Raw genomic sequence first — 19,296 nt, 5'->3', positions numbered from 1 at the left:
TGTAGCGAGGTGGGTGTTGGTCTCTTCTCCCAAGTAACAAGCGACAGGACGAGAGGAAACGGCCTCAAGTTGCGCCAGGGGAGGTTTAGATTGGACATGAGGAAAAATTTCTTTACTGAAAGAGTGGTTAAACATTGGAACAGGCTGCCCAGGGAAGTGGTTGAGTCACCATCCCTGGAGGTATTTAGAAGACACGTAGACACAGGGACATGGTTTAGTGGTGACTTGGCAGTGCTAGGTTGGACTCGATGATCTTAAAGGTCTTTTCCAACCTAAACAATACTGTGATTCTATTCCTGTCATCATTTCCTAACATAAAATCCCTCTCTCCTTGATCTCAAAGGAGGCAGAAGTAGTTTCCTAACTTTACTTAAATAAAAAGATTCTTAAAAGTTTGCTCCACCAGTTTTTCTAAGCATATGCTAAAAAAGATTTTGCAGGGCACTAACATATAAAATAGCTCAAGAAAAAACATTACTTCTACCTCTTCAGAGTTTTCTTGCCTGTCTGACATGTTAATTTATGAAGACAGCATTTTCTTTTCAATTTATCAAAAAATGCACCTGCAAAAGAACATGCAACAAAGGCAGAAGTTTATAAGTTTCCATGCACTCAGCTTCCCCACTCCACTGTGCTGGTACAAGGAGAGACTTAGTGATGCCTTTCAGAAGGTACAAGGAAGACTATAGATGGCCCCATGGATTTGCAGAATGAGACTTGTCAAGTTTGACATGGAGTTGCAGGCTTAAGAGCTCTGCCCTCTGTACAGAGCAAGGCCAATGCTGGTTTGTTTTCAGAGAGCTAGATGCCCTGCTATAACTTACTATGGTTTCCCTAAAAATGGTCATTTTGGAGCTGATTTCAAACATGGCCAAGAAGTACAGCAAGTAAACTGCGTCATAAAATTGCTGCCTTAGCATCCAAGGCTCCCTCCTTGGCAAGTGCTAATGTGTGGGTTCAGAGGCACCTATATACCTCTAGAGCAGAAATTCGTGACACCTGGACCACAGACTGCTGCACAGCATTGAGGAGACGTGTTGGCACTATACTGGAAAGTAAAAACAGTCTTGCAAGAAAGGAGTACAGTTGCCAACCTTCAAATGTACCAGATAAAGTGAGTAATATTGACAAGAAGAGACCCCAGTTATTGTATGAGAATCACTAAAATGGTACCTCCAACACCTGCTAAATACAGTCCTGAGCATATACACAGTCCTATGCACATAGGAATTAGCAAATATCCAGGTAAATTAAGCATGGGACCCCTTCTCTAAAGTAATGCAATGAGTGAAATAAACTACCGCAGGAAGGGTTTGCACCAGGGTAGCCCTACCTACCTTTTACAGAAAAAAGAAAAATGTAACTCCTTCCACCAACAATAGTTTAAAATACCAAACTTCAACTGCAAGATTAAAAGGCTCATGGGAGAACTCGTGCAGCAAAAGTCACTCTGACATTCAAGCATGAACCTGTCTGGTAAGAAGCAGCCTTTGCTCCTATCATATGAGGTTTTGCCCTGACTTGCTGTCAGCCTCCCTTCGATCTCAGCAACTGCATCTAGTGAAACTCAAAGCAGACCCCTGCTATTAGTAAGCATGCTTAAAGAAAGCTAGGCTGCCCTCCTCATGTACAAGTTGTATCTTAGCACAGTTTTGAGATGGGACCCAAAATAGCTACCGACATTCAGTATGCTCTGAAGCATGTTCAGCAAAAGCTGGCAGTTTAGACTAACCGAGGAAGTAAGCCTCAGATCTGAGAGTATAACCAGGTTTGAAGCCTTCACAGTTATTAACACTTTTTATAGCAAACAAATGCATGCAAGGCTCTCTGCGTGCCGGGACTAGCCTTACTCTAGTGGTCAAAGCCTTAATCTCAGAGATCAAACACACAATTAAGGTGGGGGGTTTTTTGTTGGTTTTTGGTTGTATGATTTCTAAAGAAATGATAGCTCCTCCTCTGCTCAGACTAAAACAAGATCTGCTACCCCAGAGACATTTTAAATAAGTTCTGTTGCTCCTCACCATCTCAATTGTTTTGAATGCAAACTCTAAGGTGAATTCTCAAAGCCTATTTGCATAGAATATTTCACACCAGACTGATTTAAGGATAGTGTATTGATTATTTCAGAATGAAGAAGATAGCTTATGTAGTGCTTCAGTCTTCCCTTCAATCTTTCTTTAATGCAACTTCATTAATTTTCCTGGGCTTACTTTGTAACATGCTTCAAATTCCACAAAGTTTTATACTGGCTACTACAAAACACTTAGCTCCAGCATGGCTAGACAGGAACATACCAGTCAGTGCTGCTGTACAGCTGTGGGTTAGGAAGTCCCACAAGCCCTCTCAACACAGTTTTGCACATTCACCCAACGTCACTATTGGGTCATGTGGATTAGGAATAAGTGACGATGCCTGCAAAAGTGCAAATGCTAGCACTAACCTGGACTCATCAGGATCCCTACATAGAGCTCCACATCTGCTCAAGAAGTTGTGTGGCTAAACAATCTCAAAATCTGTTCTCTAGTGCAGGGCACAAGAGCTCATAGCCCCACCAACTCTCTTCAGCCAACAGTCAGACACGTGCTACTCAATACTGGAAAAGTAAAGAATTTTTTATATTTAGCAGTCCAAAGCACTACAAGAAGGAAGTGGGTAGTTATAAAATTTGAAACCAGTATTGCTCAGCTAAGCCCTCCTTCGTACTAAGCCCTCCTTCTTACTATTACTGTGAGGGTGGTGAGACATTGGAACAGGTTGCCCAGAGAAATTGTAGATGCCCCCTCCCTGGAAGTGTTCAAGGCCAGGTTGGATGAGGCTTTAAGCAACCTGATCTAGTGGAAGGTGTCCCTGCCCATGGCAGCGGGGTTGGAACTAGATGATCTTTAAGGTCCCTTCCAACCTAAACTATTCTATGATTCTACGATTATCAGCTGCCATCTCTCCTTCCGCTTCCCAGTACACTCCACTTTATGCAGATGCTTGAATCACAGTTAACAAACCCTTTAACTAAATTATAGGAGCAACTTTGGTCTACTGCATGAGTCTACTCATGCAGTGGACTCAGTACAGCAACAAGTTATCACTCGCAGTGCCTATTGTGCTTTTTACAGTAGGAAAACCATACAAGAGTACCTAAAAACTCTAGTATCGTACACTCTGCCAGACCAAGCAGCATGGTCAGTACCAGTAGTATCACAGTGACCAAAGGAACCCTGGAGGACAGAAAAGGATGTCCTTTGTATTAAATCAATCCTAGCCACAAAGAAGATGAGCCACGGGCTCTGCCAGTTTCTTCCACACAGTGCAGGGACAGAAGGCACACAAGCCATCTGTAACTGAGCCTTTCCATTTACAGCCCTCTTACTAAAAAAATGTTTCATCACACATTGCTGTTGCTTCAGTCTTGACAGTTGATCAGCCAAAGCTAAACTGATGGCACTTGCATCAGATCCTGCAAGTTTCTGGAAGAAAATGGCTATAAAATTCTGCACAGGTACAGGCAGCTTCCTCGGTGCAGAGCTCCTAGACCTCTGGGGCTAGACCAGCACAGCAAAGGAGTCAGGAGACTTCAAGTTTCACCACACAGTATGAAAACACAGCAAGTTATGATGAGCTACAACAAAATATCCAAGCATGTACCATGAGAGCAACTGCACAATATAGAGGTTAGAACTCCAAATGAACTAGAGGTCTCCCCCAGTCAGATAGACTTCCCATATCCTTCCCCTGCCACACAATCTGCCTCTGAAAAGATGCAAATCACTCAGCTAAATTAACCCAGCTGCTGGTACCCAATGGCTGAATAACAATTTATATTAATCTTCAAAGTCTGCTTGTGAAAACAAGTTGTGGGAGGTGTTTAGTATTCCTCCCTATTGAAGGATTGAAGGATAACGGAAGGTGAAGGTCCTGTGGACCTCCAGGGAGATGATCAGCACTTTTGAGAAGCCAGCCTTTAGACAGTGTCTTGCTAATATAGCAATATCCCTAGGAGTGCATTTAATTTAGGCAGTCTTAGAAAGAAGAAAAATGCATTTGCGTCGAGATTTAGAGATTTTTGTAACAAGCATATTTTGGAAGTGAATTTCAGAAAGATGTAGCTCTCATGATGTTATACAGAGGACTGGCAACAACCAGGGTACTTCATTTGTTTTGAGTGAGAGATCAAAGCTACTGCATCTCCAAGAGATGGTTTTGACTCATGAGAAATAGCCTCTATGTCCTTTAAATTAAGATTTAAAAACCAAGCTCATCTGGCATTTCACAGATTTTTCAGATGGGAATTTTTTATTAGTGTTTTGGATTTCAAACCATTTCACTTGGAATAAAAACTACTTGCAGTTTTTCTGCTATGTGTTGGGTCCGCCTGTAGCCAGTGGGTGTTCAGGTCTAGAGAGCAACATAGAAACCAAGACATTTGCACAAGGCAGAGGTAACAGCACTTATGACCCCCACAAAAAAAATAATCTTTCTCCTTGACTTGTAACTACTTGAAGTCATAAAAGCATTTAGTTTACTAAACTAGTTGCTTAACCTACATTCAATATCTCTCAGAAGAGAGAGGCCACATTCATTCCTCACCAACACAGGCTTTGGAGACCACACCGCAAAAAAAAAAGAGGAGTAACAAATTTGATTTTACTTGTTTTCATTATAAGCATTGCACACACAAACATTTTCAGTTTTAATTAAAAAGCAACTCACTTGTGTGCAAGTCTTTTACGCTAAAGAGTTTCATTTAAAAAATTCTTCTCCTCCCTCCCTCTGCAATCTTTTCTGGAGCGAAATAATCCTTTAATCTGACATGAGCTAGATTGTCCTTCAGTTCAGGCTTGGATTATTTTACAGATTTATCAAGTCTTCTCCATTTCACTGTGTTGCCTTCTCCCAGCTTCAATGCAAGATTAGTTTGGGGAAGTATATAAAGCTGTTTCCTGTGGGTGGATTATCGCAGCTATTTATGAATTTTTATGCTAACCTGATTCTCAACTCTTCTTTTGGAGCAGACATCTTCCTTCCCGCATAAAACCAGCAGCTTTTGCCTCAGTGCCCACTGCCCACCAGTGCTACAGATTAAGAGTGAACACAGCAGCTGCAGGTGTTTGGAGCGAGGGCAAGAGTATACAAACTCTGAAGATGATCATTGCAAATGCAAGTTTTCCACTGCAGCCAAGATGGTTACTCACAGATGATCTTCTTTCAGAAGTGCAGTTCAGCTGCAAGTGCAGAAAATGCATTTGAACCAAGTAAACTCTTAATATCTGCTCCATTTTTGTTTCAGCCAAAACATACCTTTCTGTTCCAGGGAGTTATCCAAGAGATAAAATCACCTTGTTTTCCCCCTTAGACTTTAATATTCTGCCCACCTTTTCATATAGGCACTGAGATATGAGATCCAGCCTTTGATAAAACAATAATTGATAAACATTTTGCATTTTCCTCCTTTTCACATCTCTGAAATGCCAGTAAAGAATAGGATTTTTAAACATTGAGATACTGACAAGATACTAAGCTGCAGGAAAGGGAGGAGCAAAGTATCTATATCATACATTTATTAGTCTCATCTTCCTCATTCCCTTGCCAGATTTGAATTGCCTGCTTTCCTACAAAGGGGCACCAGGGTATCTTTAAGTAATCCAGAACTACTGGAAACAACTGGCTTGTGTCTGGGTCTCAACTTCACTCCATCCTTCAAGGCAGCAGAATTATGAAACACGTGCTACTCTTCTGAAAAAGGCAGTTAAACATTAACTTCTTCATTTGCACGTGAAGTATGGTCAAACACAAAACACATTTAGGAAAAAAAATATGAAGACTCTGTCAGGTCACATTATACCACTTTCTTAAAAGTAAAACAGAAGATGTCCTGACAGAGTTCTGGTGATGAGGAAGAGAGGAAGGTTTCATTGAATCAAAGACCAGTTTAAAGAAAGTTGCCAAAACCTTAAAGAATAAAATCATAGCACAAAGTCAACAACATAAAAATGAAGCTTTGTAAATCCGAGGGGGCCATATCTATTTGCTACAGCAGTGACCGCCAGATGTGGTACACAACAGCCACTAGTTTTTCCTGATCCATCTTTCTCTAGTAAGAACTGAAGTGCCTAACTGAAAGAGCAAGTCTGCTCAAGTGCATCCTGCTGCACGGGGCACAACGCTTCTACAGCCACAGCGCTTCTACTTGCAATTGGTGTCTGGCAGGAAGAGACCTCTTAATGGAATAAAAACAACCCCGCTGTCTCCAAGTACATGACACCCCACTTCATCTGGAAATCTATTGTCAACAGAGGGAAGGTACTGGTAATTGGTGAACGGCAGACATTGCAGCTTCAAGTGTGCAGCTCAGAACAAAGCTGTGCACTGACAAGAGATGACAGCCTTCAGCTGATGTCTTACCATTACCTCTTTCAGCAGAAATTGAAAGTATTTTCTCTCCTTCCCACTTTTACATGATACCAGGTTTAGCATGATAAACCTTGAAATGATAGCTATGGAAAAATATTAGGAAAATAAATTAGGTTTACATTTGCATAACTTCCCAAAGTAGTTTCACAACTTTTAAGTTTCCCCCACTGGTACATTACATCACATTAACACAGTGTTGGAAACTACGACAAGAACAAAGAGTGCAGGAGCTCAAGGTACCACATCAGAAATATACCCAAGCCCCCATGGAGCTAACAAATTATAAATTCCTGAAAAAAACATGAACAGCTATATCAATAGAGGGTTTCTGGAAATATCATGGGGACTCTGTCCTTTCCCTCCAACTGCATGGCCCTGCTTATGCCATTAGTGTTCTCTTTAAACAAGCAACGCTCAGGAATTATGAGCCAATGATTTATAACAGAGCACCAGGAGCATCCTCAGCCCTTCTTCAAGAAGGTAGAAAATACTGACACCTGTTATGTGTTATTTATCAAAGCTTTTTGTTCCGTTTTTGAAGTAGTGATGTCGTCCTTTCACAAAAAGAAGTCAGCAGGCCCAAAGCTGCCATGTAAAACACACAACGTTGGTTTGAATCTGCTACGTGCAGGGAGCAGCACCCAGTTGTGCTTTGGCAGAAATGGCTAGGAAGGACAACCAACCCAACACCACCAGCCGCTGTTTCCATCTCACTTGGATCTCTGCTAGCAGTCAGCACACCATGGCTCCTCCTGGTCAACATCTAATTGCATGAAAGAGGGGTAACAGTGGCCCTACTGGAGCTGCATTCTTTTCTCTGTTACAGGCCATCAGCATTGGAAAAACCAAAAGTTTAGCTATGCAAGCAGATGCCCTCCAGAGTTACCTTCCATGGCTGTGCCTTGCTACCTGCCTGCATCCCTCCTCCTCTTTGAGGAACCTCCTCCCTTACTCTAGGAATGAGGACTTCCAGGCTGATTTGCTTAAGTTTGTTTGGTGTTGGTTTGTTTCACTGCTAAATATCAAAACCTTGGCATGAAAATGAAGAATTATGAAACCATTTCAACACTGTGTCAGGAACATCTACTCGCACAAATGCATTAAAATGGTGTTAATACAAAATACAACATATGAAGATTAGAACCAGTGGGAAATTAAGTACTTCAAGGATGGCAAAAGCACTACAAAAAAGGTAAGAGGTTGCTGAATGCAGAGTTACTCAAGGCAGCTTTTTGTTTTTTTTTTACTATAATTTCAGGCCTATTTCCAATTTTATCCTATAACCTACTAATTTATTCCTCCCCCACTGATCTCAATTTCTCTTTCTGCTAGGTTTAAAACAACATTTGGAATTTTCTATGGTTACACAGTAGCTTCGAGAGAGATGTTTGCATTGCTTATGTCTAGTTTAAATCCCACACATACTGTTTACTGCAATATTTGCCTCCTCTAAACACCTATGAAGTTGAAAAGGAGCCATTACACATCCATCATCAGAAGTGTGGATCTGATTTATGTAATGAAAGATAATGATCACATTCCAAACTTACTAGGGAGACATAAAAACAGTAATAAAATATTTTGTGTATACACTGGGTTGCGTTTTACTCACAAGCATGAGGGCCCAATGTCATACCAGATTCCCACATCGCCCCCCCCTCCAGTGTTCAGCATTTTAGAGGCCACAGGAAAAATGCTTTCTTGCATTTCTGCCAAATGAACTTAAATACCTTTTGGTTTTCACCCTACACTATTTTAGACTGGCTATAGTCCTGGAATGTTTTTTAATCCCTAAATCAGCCCTACTTCAATCCCCTGATGTGCCCTGCAACCCATCATCTTACACTTTTTGACAAGTACTTCTTCTCAAGAGCAGAGTGCTAACTGGGACTAGTAATCAGTATGTTCAATACCAAGTGTTCAAGACCTGCTTGTTCTTCCTCAGAAAGAACACTCAAACTCACAGAAAAGCCCTCCCACACAGATTTTTCCATCCTATGACCATGGTCTCATCTCCAGGAGATCACCAATGGTTACTATCCCATGCTTTCTCCCTGCTTCTCACATACCTTGAAAATACACAATGAAATTCAGCCCCAGACAATGATCAGAAATGGTATTTCTTCACAGGAGCAGTGAGCAACTATTCAGTTAAACAAAAAACAGCACTATTCCCAAATTCTTATTAAGTAAACACATACTGTAATGATCACCATTAACGGTTGGTACTGTTCAAGCATCGCTTAGGGACTCTGAGAAAGAACTGTACGTTAATGCTTTAGCAAGGGATTAGTTGTTTGCTAGCTGTGGGTGAAAAGCATGTTTCAGAGATGAGGCACAGAAGGGCCCAGACTTCTTGATAGGAGGAGAATACTGCAGAAATTGGACTGTGTAGGTGAAGGGGGGGGAGGGGAAGGAGCAGGATCTGAACAGAGTTTACCTATAGACTGCAGTATAATGGAGGAGGGAAGAGAGACAGATTATTCACCAAAACAGTCCTACTGCCAACCACTCCTCTAGGCATCACCTTAGATAAACCTTGGCTAATAGCACAGGGTACCAGAGCTGGCTCAAGTAGCACTCTGCTACACCGCAGCGTAAAGGAATTAGGGGAAGAGCAGGGCCTGAGCCAGAAGTCGATGTGAGGGAACCGAGAGAGAGAAGCTGACAAGCAGATGAAGATGGATTTGTCAAAAAACTACTAAGAAGCAGAGGTTTTGAACGAGCCACACTTTTATTCTATAAAACTATTGCAAAATATTCCCAATTCTTCTAGTCAGAGGTACCTTTTTCATTACAAAATTAAAGAGCAAACCATACCTGAGTCAGAACATCCAGCTGTTCCATAATATGCTCCAAGGTATTTGCGAGACTGGTCTCCTCATCTTGCTGTGCATGGTTTCTACCAGAATCCTGAGGTTTTGTTTTCTTAAGATGAACACCACAATCCATTTCTGATTGCTAGAAAAATAAACAGACAATCTGCTATTGTGATGCAAACAACTGGAGAATGATTGCTGTTTCATGGAGGGTAAACAGTAAAGAACAGTTTATGTTGGGACAGTCTATGCTATTAAAAATAGGCAAAAGAGAACAGGAATTCAGAAAACAACTGGAAAAGGAAAAGCTGCTGCAGACTTGTCTGTCTTTACCAGGTGGAGGGGGGTTTTTTGTTGTTTTCGAGGGGGTGGGGTGTTGTGGGTTTTTTGTTTGTTTTTAAACCTTCATCAGGAAAGGCAAACCTTAGATAACAATCTTGAAGCAATCCTGCAAGGTTCAAGTTTTGTATGTGCAAAGAGCTTTGGCATGCTCGTGGTACACAGGCATAGACTGTACAGGTAAACGAAGACTTACTGAAGCCACACAGAAGTACTACATCCAAGTTACAAGAATTAAGTAAGCTACCCTGAGAGGAGTCCAATTATTTCATTCCAACAGTGCAGTAAAAGCTTCTCTCTGTGTTGGGTAGTTGTAAGAAGGCAAGGATGCAGTACTGTAGTTAAGTTCAGCAAAAGCAGGATGTTCCAATATGCATTAAAACAGACAGTTTTGATTTAGTCATTTAAATTTTGTTTATATCTCAAACTGGTTTTCCCTCCTCGATGAGGTTAAGAACAAGTTTACTTTGAACAGTTTCAAACTGTTTTCAGTTTCAACTGTTTTAGTTATGCAAGCTTGAATATTTCATTCAGAATAAATTAAGTTTTAAAAGCACAAATAGATCTTTACTAGCGAACTTATTCTTCTTTCCTGCTCTTTCAAAATGGTATCCTTCTTCTAGAACAAACACTATTTGCATTATTTATCTGCATTACCACCAATACAAGTAGTTCAGAGAAGTTTATCTAACTAAACAAGGTAGCCAACTGATTAAGCAATTGCAGACTTAAGTTTCTCAATTTACACTAACAGACAAGATTTGAATCTAAAGCCAAGATCAAAGCACTCAAAATGTACTTCTCCATGGCCCGATGCCTGGTGCAGCTCCATCCCATGCACTTGTTACTCACATAAATGACTGAAGTTTGCAACTCAAAGCAGCAGGGAATTCTGACAGACTGAAAAGTGGTCTCTACGTTCTCCCGCATGTACTTTTTCTAAGTTGCTTCTATCTCTTCTCTCATACACACTACCATGAATGCATTTCTCACCAGCACTGTATTGATTTACCTGCTCATCTCTATATTTGATGCCAGGTGTATGCAGATGTGCAACTAAGCTGCAACAAGACCTTAGACCAACTCATACAACTTTAAACCGAAAACTGCCTAGTGCATTATGAAGATATGTATGTACACACATATGTATACACACACAAAAGATATTTTTTAAATATATATATAAAAAAACCTTGTGCTGCTGGGAGTCACTGATTTAGGCCACAGAAAGGCTCCCAAGGCTGAGGTCCAGCCCAACAGTTAGGCAAAATAAGCAATAATCATAGAATAGTTTGGGTTGGAAGGGACCTCTAAAGGTCATCTAGTCCAACCCCCCTTCAAAGAGCAGGAACATCTTCGACTAAATCAGGTTGCTGAGAGCCCCACCCAGCCTGACCTCGAATGTTTCCAGGGATGGGGCATCCACCACCTCTCTGGGCAACCTCTTTCACCACTCTCAGCGTAAAAAAATCTCTTCCTTCTATCTAGTCTAAATCTACCCCCCTTTAGTTTCAAGCCATTCCCCCTTGTCCTGTCACAACAGGCCCTGCTAAAAAGTTTGCCGCCATCTTTTTTATAAGCCCCCTTTAAGTACTGATAGGCTGCAAGAAGGTCTCCCCGAAGCCTTCTCCTCTCCAGGCTGAACAACCCCAACTCTCTCAGCCTTTCTTCACAGGAGAGGTGTTCCATCCCCCTGATCATTTTCGTGGCCCTCCTCTGGACCCGCTCCAACAGGTCCATGTCTTCCTCATGTTGAGGGCTCCAGAGCTGGACGCAGTGCTCCAGGTGGGGTCTCATAAGCAGTGCAAAGAACAGAAACATGACTACATCAGGAAGCTGAAGACTGGGAGCAGGAGGGGGATAGGAAAGAAAAGGCCACAGCAATAACAGGCTTTGGCAGGAGAATGGCTTGCTGCTGTCCACTAATTGCTATAAGGGCTGACCATTCTTCCATCCCTGCCAACCAAAGCTATCCTCATACAGCCAAGCATCACAAGACCAGTTTTGCATAAGGAGCAGGAAAGGAAGGGAAAGGTTTATAGGATACATAGAACAACTGCTCCACAGGGATCACATTGCTACACCACAGGCTTGGGATGCATCCGGGTATCAGGTGGTACCAGCCACACCAGCCTCTGCTAATTTGCTTCCTCCCACCTGCTTGGATAATTTGGATTATCTACAGGCCCTAGGCCAACACAGCCCACACTCCGGGTCACATTGCACAGCCCCGGCATGGGAGCCACACTCCAATACTCCTATGCTGCAAGTAGCCCAAGAGCCACATGTTGCTCACCAATGCATTGATTTAATCAACTAAAATATGATCTTGCAGAGATGAGATAAAGCCAGCCTTACAAAGCTACTATTTGCTGTTTAAAAGTAAAAACAAAAAACCAAAACACTTCTTTTCAATGGGTAATTAGCATTAAAAAGCATGTTTTCTTGTTATTTTAAGGCTATCATATTTAGATGACGTAACTTTAGGTCAGTCAATCATGGCACAGCAGAAATTTGAGTGAGCTAACACTGCATACAACCTGCACTTAAAAACCCCAAATGATGATGAGCTATCCACTTCAAAACCCATTAGAACAAGCTGACTCACAGAAGCAGAAAAATGACTGTACCAATGTATTTTCTCCCTCTATCTTTATAGCATATGTCAGACAGCTTTTCATAAAAAGCTGCTGGGTTGAACTCAGTTGATATTCTTTTTGCTACAGTCCACAAAGTTTAGGAGTCTGGCATATTTGCAAGGGCAATATTGCATAGATGTTCCCACACCTGGTGCTTTAGGGGTCAGGTGGTCCCTCATCATGTCAAGTTGAAGCCAGAGGCAGCAGCAGCTGTTTGTCACTGATGCTACACTCTGCTGATCAGCTCACAGGCTATGTACCACCCCCATGAAAAGCCAAGCAAGCCTCCTCCACGAAGCCTGTGCAGGTTCCTGAAGGCACTCTAAATGGTGGCAATACTCCCAGGAACAGAAGTATATCTACATTGAAAAATAGAAGCAGGACAATATGGCATCCTGCCCCATTTCAGCCACAGCTACTTGAAAGGTTGCTTACCGGCCATCATCATCAAGAAGATAACCTAGAACTTCACTGCTGAAGGCATGAGCTACGAGTTAATTCATCTATCTAAACTAGGGACACATTCAGCCAGCAAATAAAAAACTACGTCAACATATCATGGAGAGTGACTTCCAAAAGGGAGGCTCTCAACTGACCAAGGTCTTCAAATATTCAGTTCTAGGAACAAGCACATCCTCCCTAGCCTACCCTGCCACAGCAGGTGCAAAAAACAAGTATCCAACACCCACATCTACAGACAGCACTTTGAATCACTGCCCACAAACAGTCAGGCAGAGAAGCTGAAGTCAGTTTTTTCTAGCTTCTTACTCATCCCACTCGCTCTGATGACATCAAGCTGCAATCTGAAGTCTGGGACCTGTCCAAGTAGGCTTCTCAAAGAGGGGTCCTATACACAGCGTTCAACTAGGGCTAAGACTGGATTTGCCCAATGCAGGCACGTCCAGTGCAAGGTGGAGCTCACTGAAAACGCCTGCAAGCTCTCAGCTAGCCTCACATAGAAACACTGCAAGCTGTAAATGCAGCCCATGATGTACAGAACATCAGAAGGACAACAGCAAAAGGATCAGCTGACAGCCAACCCAGCCAAGGTGGACATGCACACTGCTGCATCTCACAAAGGCACAGGACTTGCCTTTCCTTTTCACAGCAGAGCATTTGCATCCATATGGATCAGATTCACTAGACTAATTTCAATTCACTTTTTTTGAAGAGGCTGAGGCGCCCAATTAGGTATATCTGTATTGACACCACCCAAAGCATGTCCCTCTGCTACCAGAAGCCTTGTGAACAGAGGTGAACAGTGATACCCCGGCCTTCACTACCATGGCATCAAGGAGAAAAACGGGGGGGGTTTAATCCTTTTGAATTTTTCATGCCAAAGTCTCCATTTATTGATTTACCAATAAGGAAAGCTTTGCCTGCTAAGAAAACACAACTGGGACTTCACAGGGCCGATACTGGGGCGTTTTACACATATCCTAAATCCAAATGGACATCCAGAATTTTGTTTGACATTAATTTTAGAAAGCTGCCAAACATTTTGGTGAGCTCAAACACACTCTTCTTCATTAAAAAAATTGGAAAGAGACTGCAATGCTCAGAGGGACAGGTTGTCTGCCACAAGCACTCAAGTGGACTTCTGCCATGGTTCAAATACAGCAGTGACACCAGTTGAAGCTGTGTTAAAGGCAAAAAAATAAGGCTGCCTCTACTGAATCATTAGTAGAGCTTCCAAATTTGACAGTGGTAAGCATCATTGTGGGGTCCTTCAGGGGAAGCTTTGCCCTTTACATTTTAACGAGAGGGAAATGTTTGGAAGTTTTCCTTTGACAGCTAGACTACAACTGGTACTTACCACTACCTTAATGGCCAGTATGTTTGAAAGGAAATGTGCACCCGCATGAGAGAGAACTGAATTGCACCCAGATTAAAACTTTTGCAAATTCTGTAAAAAAGATTAAATCATCCCTGCTACTGTCCATAAGAATGAAGAAGAAAGCCCTCACAGACCAAACTCCAGCCACCCTTCTCCTAACAGCAATCTATATCATGTGGTGAGCCAGCCACTAGTGATTTAAATTCTAACAGATTTTAAAAAACATTGCAAAAAATATAGGAAGAGCCCTGAAATATGCATTGGCTTCGTGACAGTCTCAGTACTGATGAGCATCACTATTACAGAGAGAGACACCTGTGCTCCCATCTGACTCACCTGCAAGGTAAAGTGCCAGCTGAATCCTGGGGACAGGCAGCAGGAACAATGACACCACTGCAGAGGTTTAATCTATTTTAGTCAGAGTTCACATGTGCCATTTATTTGGCACAACTGAACAAGTGTATTTGCCATTAAATATCTTATTACAACATCTGCTTATTAAGCACTGGGAGTATAGCGAGAAGCAGCTGAACATTAAAGGAAGAATAGATTAGAAGTTTCAGAATACAATACAGCTCTCAGTGACAAAGGGAAAACAGAAGTGATTTATTTATAGCAACCACTTAAAGACAGCACAGTGCAACTACTTGGGGGAAGAGGAAAATTAATCAGCCTTCATTCCAGAGGTCTCTTACTGAGCCTCTTATGAAAATTCTTCTGGCTAAACAGCATTCTGGCCAGCTATTATAGTGCTGATTGGGGGGTGGGAGGGCAAGTATTAACTACACATGTACATCCGCAGTAAAACGGCAAGGGACAATTAAAAAATGCCATTTTGCTTTCTAAATGGTGATATTTAGAAGATATATTGACAGGATAACTACCTACCTGAATTTTACACCTACTAATAAAAAGTAGGATTCTTATAATTCAATCCAGAGGAAATATTTATTTTCCCTTCTCTTCAGCCCTCTCCACTGGAAGGCACGAAGTGAGTGGCACAAGGGGGATAGGTTCAGCTCTACCTTTAAGTCCCTGTAAATCCATTTCCACAGTATCTACCATGTTGGGTTTGTTTGTTTGTCTTTTAAAGAGAATATGATGTTATCAAGAACTAATTTTCAAGAATCTAGAATGATGGCATTCCCTTTAAGCAACACATATATCCAATATATTCAATTCAATACAGACATCCAATGTATTAAAATTCACTAAGTGCAATTAAATTCACTATCTTAGTTGGAAAAAATTCCCCTAGAAACAGAGGAGCAGAAAACTCCCAAAGGTGGTGTACACTGTTTATTCAAACCCCAATTCTACTAATCCAAATGAAAGAAATACCATTAGAAGTCTTCTATTTCAAGAAGTCATTTTCACCACAGGTAAAGTGATATTTTAAATGTGTTCTCAGAGAGCAATAGTGACATCCAGTGGAAGCATATTAGCTTCAAGGTAAGCTCCACAGGAAGGTCAGATGGAGTATACCATGCTAGATGGGAGGAATCATTAAAAACTGAGAGGTAACCTCATTTCTCCCTGCTACATACAAAATAGCATTGACTGAACACAGCTCTCGAGCACAAGCACGTTTCTCTAGACTAGAAAAGCATCCCCTCTTCAAGGCAGCACTGAAATTTCTGGAGCAATCGCAGTCTTCAAGACTTGCATTACTCCACATCTACTGTCCAGAGCAGCACAGGGTAACTAGAATTAGGATACAAGTTAAATTAGCTTTGCGAAACAATTTATAAGACCATTCGTCCCTGCTCACCTCTTACTTCAGGATTCACGTTGTGGTAACGGAAGGGGATTTGGGAGGGAGGGGGAGAAAAAGGGAGGTGAGAACAACTTAGTTCCCTTTTATTTTTGCTTGCATTTTTGCTTCACACCAAGAGATAAGTTAGGTCAGATATGCAAGAGGCCAAAAGTGATTTAGACAGAAGCCTTCTCCCTATTGGTGCTACTAAAAATACCACATCAAAACATTAAAACTTGGCACCTCCTTAGTAATGGCCATGTTTTGCCATAGGCCAATAAATATTAAGTCTGTGATAACCCCAAGAAGAAACAGAGTTAATAGGTACATCTCAAACCCTTTTAAATCCCAAGGCACTCTCGTGCCAAAGCCTAAGTGAACCACTGGCAGAGGCAGGCGGATGGAGTAAGGTTTGTGTATTTTAAGTGAAGCAGCATCATATCATCCAGCTCTGCTGACCAAACTGCCAGGAAGGAAATAAACAGGGGTAACAACTAATGGCCAGCTACAGTACTCAAACATGCATGAAACCAGCCTGTCCATACATAGAAGACTGCACTTGGACTGAAATTTGTATTTGCTTACAGAAATACTCGGATTCTATCTCTGCAAGTGATGCTGTTTGGCAATCTCCGGCCAAGAGCAGGTCCTCACCCTGCTCCTGCCTGCCAGAAGGGAAAAGCTGTTCCCCTCCCATGTTTCAGTCACCTTGCTCTTCTGGTTCACTGTCTGTTGGTCCACTTAACTTACCTCTATACTCTATAAGTGTCACTTTTAAACCAAGACAGACATTAGTATCATGGTTTTCGAGGTAACTTCAGGTAACAAGCATCTATGCAGACTGCTAAAAGCATCCAAGCTACATGCTGTCCATGCTTTACAGTTGGTTTGTACTGAGCGCCACTATATACACCATGGCATCAACTGGTCATGTGCCAGCTGAGATCAGGCTTATGGTTTTTTTGTGCTGTGTGATCGTTGTTTTACACAAAAAGTTGAAAGAAAGTAGATCCCCACACTGATTTCCAAGGCAGAGTGTATCTGGCACTGGAAAGAATAAAAGTCACAGTTCCTAATAAGCTCTGGCAAAGGGGATTGCCACAACCCAAAAGAAGTAAGGAATATACCTCTAACAAAGCTAGGGTTTCCAAATGACTGCTAAGTGATGCAATGCTACATTAATTCTCAGTCTCACAAAGGAAAGATGCTAAAATAATAGGAACTAATCTTCAGTAGTCAGCTCCTCTCCAATTTGAGTTACATTTCAAATAGCTAAAAAGCCCTCTACAAACACCAAAGAATGGGAATGCAGTATGTGCAAAACTTTCCCAAAAGCACAAATGGCATTTCTGTGATGAGTGAAAATGGGAAACATTGATGCCAGGCATTGAAAGCCCAGTGAAAGAGTGCATGGACAGGTGAAACTTAATGACTACCAGCTGTTTAAAAAATAAAGCAAGTCTGTATTTATTGAGAAGGAAGAGCTAAGGGTAGCCTTCAACATTTTAGATTTGTCTTTTCCTACCTTGCCTAGGCATTCTACCTCCCTTAACCAATTGTCCCCTCCCATCAATCCTAGTGTTTTCTTAGAAGAGGTCTTCCAGAATTTAGTATGGAATAATTAAGCTTTGTTGTACAGGTGATGCTCAACTGGCTATCCTAACACTACTCCTGGAGAATAACAGTACCAAAAACCTCAAAGGAACAGTTTTGTGTGGAAACAAGCCACTAGAGGAACAAAAAGATAAATATGAGAACCACTGGTTGAGAAATTTCAGCAAGAATTGAACGACTGTTCCCTGGCCCCGTTTAAGATCGCACTTGGGAAAAGCTCCCAAGAAAAAGCAGCCAAACACTGAAACAAAGTGTTTATCCTCAGCCTTGGGTTATCCAGCCACAGGTTCTTTTACACCAAAAGCAACAGTCTCCAAGGCAAGAAGCAGAACACCCACAGTGATCTCCTGAAGTGTGAACGACAGCTTCCAGCTCATTTTCTTCATCAGAATCATTTGCCTCTTTCTAATGAAATAGGTATGTATATGCTGTGTAACATACATAATGTGCATGCCTATGTATGTTACTTATACATAAATAACATGTTATGTATATAGACATAAATGTAAACATATGCAGACACATATTATAACATGCCCATTTGTTATTACTCTTGCTTGAAGTTTGGATTCTAGCAGAAAAGTTTGAGATCTTAGAAACTTTTAAAGCTTGAGCTACCTTCATCCATCTCAAAGCTGACACAGAATAGCAGCTTGGAAAAAATATAAATCTTGCCTCCGTCTCTTCTCTTTGAATTATGACTCAAGCATTAAAACAAGCCACATACAGCAGCAACCTAAATGGGTGAATTTACATTAATTAGCCTGAGATGCTGAACTTAAAAGGCAATTTTTATTCTGACCAATAATGACTTGTCAGGACTTGCCTTATTGTTCCAGAGCCTTACAGAACAAATCTATTCACTGTAATATGACAGAAATTAAAAGCTGATGCTCTTATTTCTGCAAAAAATCTTGTCAAACCAGAACACAAGGGAAAACAGCTGTAGCAGCATGGCTGCTCCCATCCATTAATGGGCAAAGCTGTTGCAGGTTGTTGCAGTCATTCAGAGCCTCTCGGAAAGCCAAGCTGAAGGTGCCTATACCCTGCCTTTTCCTCTCTCTCAAGTCCCACATCAAGACAAGATATGAAACCTCTGATAAACAGCCTGCAACAGTGTGTAAAAATGTTAACACACAAAATCAGAGAAGACATAAGCTTTCATTTCTTTGTCGCGCACACCCTTCTCTCCTTACATTGACCATATCAAGAGAAAAAGCAAACCCAAAAGTTTCAGGGGAAAGAGCAACAACATAGGGGCAAAACCCATTAGCTTGTGAAAAATTCAGTTTCACACAGTAACAACAAAAAAAGCTGAAATAGAGTATTAGAGGGCTAGCCATTAACAGAGGCTTCCTGGAATATCTTCCAGAAAGAAGGTCTGCTGTTAGCTGCTTGTGAGGTAGACACTCATTTAGTGAAGTGAGAGAAAACCACGTATTTCACTCGGATGTGGCCTCACAGTCAAATTAAGATGGAGAAAATCGGCGAGATCTGCAGTGAGGCTCCACAAAGAGCACAGTCAACTGATATAGCTATTCAGTTCTGCTTAGATAAACTCAGGCTTCCTGGTATGAAGAAACCTGGTACTGTTGCTAGACTTTGTTCTACAGTGAATTACAGCCAGACTCTAGAGCTCAGTTGGATCCAGCCTTTTCAATAATGAACCCAAGGGGTTACCGCCTTCAGGGCTACCCGCAAAACAGATGATGCGACACCGATGCTTTTTCTGGGCTGGAATCACATTATCTGTACCAGGGTGAAGGAGTTCAGACAGGCCTGTAAACACACAACATAAGACCAAGTTTCTATCTCTTTTGTTAACAAGAACCCATTCATTTATAAACGTATGTAAGTGTGCTCTTTCTGGCCCACATTAGCCATAGT

General features: G+C 41.6%; 1 protein-coding gene across 1 annotated transcript in view; it reads right to left on the bottom strand.

Moving 5' to 3' along the window:
• Positions 1–19,296, bottom strand: part of POC1A (POC1 centriolar protein A) — a 63,978-nt gene that overhangs the window by 4,509 nt on the left and 40,173 nt on the right. The window contains exon 10 of the mRNA XM_009321846.1: positions 9,226–9,366. Within this exon, the coding sequence (XP_009320121.1) occupies positions 9,226–9,366 (141 nt within the window). The remainder of the gene's footprint in view (positions 1–9,225; positions 9,367–19,296) is intronic.

This window comes from Pygoscelis adeliae, unplaced genomic scaffold (genome assembly GCF_000699105.1).
Source record: "Pygoscelis adeliae isolate BGI_AS28 unplaced genomic scaffold, ASM69910v1 Scaffold94, whole genome shotgun sequence".
In the NCBI taxonomy this organism is placed as follows: domain Eukaryota; kingdom Metazoa; phylum Chordata; class Aves; order Sphenisciformes; family Spheniscidae; genus Pygoscelis; species Pygoscelis adeliae.
This window is presented reverse-complemented; position numbering and strand designations above follow the sequence as displayed.